This window comes from Oncorhynchus nerka, unplaced genomic scaffold (genome assembly GCF_034236695.1).
Source record: "Oncorhynchus nerka isolate Pitt River unplaced genomic scaffold, Oner_Uvic_2.0 unplaced_scaffold_6962, whole genome shotgun sequence".
NCBI classification, from domain to species: domain Eukaryota; kingdom Metazoa; phylum Chordata; class Actinopteri; order Salmoniformes; family Salmonidae; genus Oncorhynchus; species Oncorhynchus nerka.
Genome location: NW_027034353.1, coordinates 1 through 6,016, shown reverse-complemented (window position 1 = coordinate 6,016; position 6,016 = coordinate 1). Strand labels below are relative to the sequence as shown.

The following is a 6,016-nucleotide window of genomic DNA, read 5'->3' as shown; positions in this document are numbered from 1 at the left end:
TGGGACGGTGTGGTTACAAGTGGGCCGCGGTTGTGAGGCCGGTTCAACATACTGACAAATTCTCTAAAATGAAAGCAGCTTATGGTAGAGAAATAAACATTGAAAGCTCTGGCGGACATTCCTGCAGTCAGCATACCAATTGCACTCTCCCTCAAACCTTGAACACAAGGTGCACCTGTGTAATGATCATGCTGTTTAATGAGCTTCTTGATATGCCACTGACAGGGATGTTAACTAATGTGCACATCATTTGAGAAACGTTTTGTGCACATGGAACATTTCTGGGATCTTTTATTTCAGCTCATGAAACCTGGGACCAAAACTTTACATGTTGTGTTTAATATGTTTGTTATAGTGTCTTCAGAAAGTATTTATACCCATGGACTTATTCCACACGTTTTGTTATAGCCTGGATTATATAGATGTGTTTTCCCCTCACCCATCTAGACACAAATACCCCATAATAAAAGTGAAAACACGTTTTGTTATAGCCTGGATTATATAGATGCTTTTCCCCCTCACCCATCTAGACACAAATACCCCATAATAAAAGTGAAAACATGTTTTGTTATAGCCTGGATTATATAGATGCTTTTCCCCTCACCCATCTAGACACAAATACCCCATAATAAAAGTGAAAACACGTTTTGTTATAGCCTGGATTATATAGATGCTTTTCCCCTCTCCCATCTAGACACAAATACCCCATAATAAAAGTGAAAACATGTTTTGTTATAGCCTGGATTATATAGATGTTTTTCCCCTCTCCCATCTAGACACAAATACCCCATAATAAAAGTGAAAACACGTTTTCAAATTGTATTAAAATGAAATATATATAAATATAATTTACATGAGTTTTCACACCCGAGTCACTATTTTGTAGAAGCACCTTTGACAGTGATTACAGGTGTGAGTGTTTCTGGGTAAGTCTTAAGCACTTTCCACACCTGGATAGTGCAACATCTGCACATTATTTTCTAAATTCTTCAAGCTCTGTCAAATTGGTTGTTAATCATTGCTAGACCACCGTTTTCAGGTATTGCCATAGATTTAAGTTCAAATTGTAACTTGGCCACTGTCTTGGTAGGCTTGCCATAAAGGGGTTGAATTCTTATTGACTCTAGACATTTCAGCTTTGAATTTTTAGTTAATTTGTAAAAATAAACAATTCCACTTTGACATTATGGGGTGTTATGTGCTGGCCAGTGATAAAATCTAAATGTAAATAAAAAACAAATTCAGGCTGTAACAACAAAATGTGTGAAAAGTTGAGGGTTGTGAATGCTTCCTGAAAGGCACTGTAACTACTGACATTTAATGAACTAAGACAAATAGTTGTTTCTATTGACTAATATGGGAGACATTTACACCTTTGAAATATGATTTCTTTAAATAAACAAATGTACCCTTCTGTGAAATAAATTAAGTCACATTTTTTTTTACACTCTGGATATGATAAATATGACCTGGAGATAAGTACAAAGTTGTAAAAAAAAAGTTAATTTATTTGACACATCTGAAAATACAATGTTTTGCTCTGTTGAAATTGTAAAATATATAACTTTTAAGTAGATATGGCAGTTGGTTAAGTTTCAGTAATATCACAAAGGGAGGGTTCTCAGATGCAGTACGCTGTCAAGGTCCAGTCTCATGGAAGTATTATTCCAACATAAAACACAGCACCATACAGACATGTACTGACAGAGTACTGACCCAACTGGGAGACCGTCCACTGACGATACCATGGAATTAAAAGTAGACTCCTCGAGATGACGTTGCAACGAAGATATAGAGATGAGTGAGATACAGTCACAAAGCATGTGGTCGGGTGCCCTTTCACGCTGCTACAACGTGGTAGCTACAGGACCAAAACAGAGGAGTAGTTTAACCTCACGCTGGTACAACGTGGTAGCTACAGGACCAAAACAGAGGAGTAGTTTAACTTCACGCTGCTACAACGTGGTAGCTACAGGACCAAAACAGAGGAGTAGTTTAACCTCACGCTGCTACAACGTGGTAGCTACAGGACCAAAACAGAGGAGTAGTTTAACTTCACGCTGCTACAACGTGGTAGCTACAGGACCAAAACAGAGGAGTAGTTTAACTTCACGCTGCTACAACGTGGTAGCTACAGGACCAAAACAGAGGAGTAGTTTAACCTCACGCTGCTACAACGTGGTAGCTACAGGACCAAAACAGAGGAGTAGTTTAACCTCACGCTGCTACAACGTGGTAGCTACAGGACCAAAACAGAGGAGTAGTTTAACCTCACGCTGCTACAACGTGGTAGCTACAGGACCAAAACAGAGGAGTAGTTTAACTTCACGCTGCTACAACGTGGTAGCTACAGGACCAAAACAGAGGAGTAGTTTAACCTCACGCTGCTACAACGTGGTAGCTACAGGACCAAAACAGAGGAGTAGTTTAACTTCACGCTGCTACAACGTGGTAGCTACAGGACCAAAACAGAGGAGTAGTTTAACCTCACGCTGCTACAACGTGGTAGCTACAGGACCAAAACAGCAGAGTAGTTTAACCCTGCGCTTCACGCTGCTACAACGTGGTAGCTACAGCACCAAAACAGCGGAGGGTAATAAGTTTTAAGTTCCTCAGCGTACATATCACAGACAAACTGAATTGGTCCACCCACACAGACAGCATCGTGAAGAAGGCGCAGCAGCCAACCTCAGGGGGCTGAAGAAATTCGGCTTGTCACCAAAAGCACTCACAAACTTCTACAGATGCACAATCGAGAGCATCCTGTCGGGCTGTATCATCCAGAAGGCGAGGTCAGTACAGGTGCATCAAAGCTGGGACCGAGAGACTGAAAAACAAGGCCATCAGACTGTTAAACAGCCACCACTAACATTGAGTGGCTGCTGGAAACACACTGACTCAACTCCAGCCACTTTAATAATGGGAAATGATGTAAAATATATCACTAGCCACTTTAAACAATGCTACCTAATATAATGTTTACATACCCTGCATTATTCACCTCATATGTATACGTATATACTGTACTCTATATCATCTACTGCATCTTTATGTAATACATGTAACACTAGCCACTTTAACTATGCCACTTTGTTTACATACCCTACATTACTCATCTCATATGTATCTACTGTATCTTGCCTATGCCGCTCTGTACCATCACTCATTCATATATCTTTATGTACATATTCTTTATCCCCTTACACTTGTGTCTATAAGGTAGTAGTTTTGGAATTGTTAGCTAGATTACTTGTTGGTTATTACTGCATTGTCGGAACTAGAAGCACAAGCATTTCGCTACACTCGCACTAACATCTGCTAACCATGTGTATGTTACAAATCAAATCTGATTTGATCTGATTTGATTTGAGTAGTTTAACCTCGCGCTTCAACGCTCCCTAGTTGTGGAGGAAATGGATCCACTACGTGTTAACTTTGTGCAACGACATCTCGCTGAGTCAGCCTTTAATGAAACCATTCACAATCTGGTAACACAGAAAGCTGCGTAACATTGTATTAGCCTACATTATGGTCTCATCCAAGAAACAGCAACAAAGACCTTTATATCACAGATGTGATATTACCACCTCTCTCTCAGCCCTTAGTCTGCCTTAAAGAGAGAACATGGCTGTTATTCTACATGGAGGGTTCAGAGATGATGTGAGACCTGTGTGCGTCCCAAATGGCACCCTATTCTCTATGTTGTGCACTACTTTTGACCAGGGCTGATAAGGCTCCGGTGAAAGTAGTGCACTATATAAGGAATAGGGTGCCATTTGGGACACAGGAGGCCAGGAGATGAAGTATTGTATGCAATGTAAACTGAGAAAGAGTTTTAACACACTGAGGTATCGTCACAAAGCAAGCCCTCTTCACATCTCCTTTCAGAATAAATACACTTGTATTATTGTTCTAAACGTTATGAGAAATATTGTAGTAGTTGTGAGCAACCAACAGTGATAAAATAAAACATTAAATATTTTTAAAATATCCTCAAATCCATGATTTTGTTTCTCGTTCCATATCCATATGAACAGAAAGGTAGTCAAGTTAAAGTTAGAAAACTATGTTCAATAAATAAAGTTCTTCTTGTGTATTGTGAACATTGGTTCTATTCCGAATGGCTCCCTACTCCCTATGTAGTGCTGGTCAGAAGTAGTGCACTACATAGGGAATAGGGTGCTATTTTGGACATATCCAGAGAGTTGCATAGTGTACAGATGGGGCCTGTGGTGCAGAGCAGACTGAGCCTGGAGGGGCTAGGCAGGGTGGGGCTAGGTGAGGCTAGGCGGGGTGGGGCTAGGCAGGGTGGGGCTAGGTGAGGCTAGGCGGGGTGGGGCTAGGCAGGGTGGGGCTAGGTGAGGCTAGGCGGGGTGGGGCTAGGCAGGGTGGGGCTAGGTGAGGCTAGGTGGGGTGGGGCTAGGTGAGGCTAGGTGAGGCTAGGTGGGGTGGGGCTAGGCTAGGTGAGGCTAGGTGGGGTGGGGCTAGGCTAGGTGAGGCTAGGCTAGGTGAGGCTAGGCGGGGTGGTGCTAGACAGGGTGAGGCTAGGCTCCACTGGGGCTGCATGGTAAAGTCCCATACAAACATAAGTCTCAATGGGTCCTTAGCTCTCACATCCCTGTATGGGTCAATTCCATTTCAATTCAGTCAATTTAGGAAGTTCACTGACATTCCACTTTTCTTCAATGGGAAAAATGTGGAATTGTAGTTCATCTACTTCCTCAAATTCCAGAATTAAAATTGACCCCGACCGTGGTGGTTAGGGACAACCTCTTCCAAGTCTCCATGTGCTCCTGGGCCCAGCAGTGGGCGGCGTGTCCTCCAGCCCAGTAGGGAGCAGCCTAACCAGGCTGTGTCTCTCAGTACACCCAGCTGACAGGGACCCACTGGGGCTCAGAACACAGCTGCTCCACGGCCACCTGCAGCTGCTCAAAGGCCTTGTCCAGGTTGTCGTTAACGATGGTCAGGTCAAAGTAGTGGCTGTAGGCCCGGCGGATCCTGGCGCTCTCATCCACCGTCTTCTTCAGATCTGTCTCCTGGGAGACGGGAGAGGGAGAAGGAGAGAATGGGTAGAGAGAGAGTGGAGGGGTAGAGAGAGAGTGGAGGGGGAGAGAGAGAGTGGAGGGGAGAGAGAGAGTGGAGGGGGAGAGAGAGAGTGGAGGGGGAGAGAGAGAGTGGAGGGGGAGAGAGAGAGTGGAGGAGGAGAGAGTGAGTGGAGGGGGAGAGAGAGAGTGGAGGGGGAGAGAGAGAGTGGAGGGGGAGAGAGTGAGTGGAGGGGGAGAGAGTGAGAGAGGTTTCCATCAGTGATTATCTTCTGAATAACTACAACACACAGAATTGTGCACAGATCCACCAACATCCAGAGACTGACCGTGAGCAGTTTGGTGGTGAGTCCAGCGTCCACCACGGCTTTGTGCATAGCTCTTAGTGTGTCCAGTTGTGGAGCAGCAACAAACACCACAAACGGCATGAACTCTGCTGTCTTCAACTGCTTCAGCGCCTGACGACACACACACACAACCCATCAACACACACACACGACCCATCAACACACACACACGACCCATCAACACACACACACACGACCCATCAACACACACACACGACCCATCAACACACACGACCCATCAACACACACACACGACCCATCAACACACACGACCCATCAACACACACACACAACCCATCAACACACACACACACAACCCATCAACACACACACACACAACCCATCAACACACACACACACACACCCATCAACACACACACACACAACCCATCAACACACACACACACGACCCATCAACACACACACGACCCATCAACACACACACACACGACCCATCAACACACACACACACGACCCATCAACACACACACACACGACCCATCAACACACACACACGACCCATCAACACACACACACGACCCATCAACACACACACACACACGACCCATCAACACACACACACACGACCCATCAACACACACACACACGACCCATCAACACACACAC

The 6,016-nt window shown here is 44.5% G+C and overlaps 1 protein-coding gene across 1 annotated transcript; it reads right to left on the bottom strand.

The window, feature by feature from the left end:
* Nucleotides 1-273: 273 nt before the first annotated feature.
* Nucleotides 274-5,772, bottom strand: LOC135566152 (protein PALS2-like). The gene is made up of 2 exons (XM_065014003.1): nt 5,372-5,772; nt 274-5,036 (listed from the first exon to the last, which is right to left on the bottom strand). Exons 1-2 carry the CDS (start codon nt 5,468-5,470, stop codon nt 4,860-4,862), a joined length of 276 nt encoding a protein of 91 aa, XP_064870075.1. The 5' UTR covers nt 5,471-5,772; the 3' UTR covers nt 274-4,859.
* Between the last annotated feature and the right edge of the window lie 244 nt (nt 5,773-6,016).

What these genes read in the sequence shown, in the direction of transcription:
- LOC135566152 (XM_065014003.1), bottom strand. Translation starts at nt 5,470, where the DNA reads ATGCCGTTTGTGGTGTTTGTTGCTGCTCCACAACTGGACACACTAAGA. An exon ending in TCACCACCAAACTGCTCACG is followed by an intron (nt 5,037 to 5,371) that starts GTCAGTCTCTGG and finishes CCCGTCTCCCAG; the next exon opens with GAGACAGATCTGAAGAAGAC.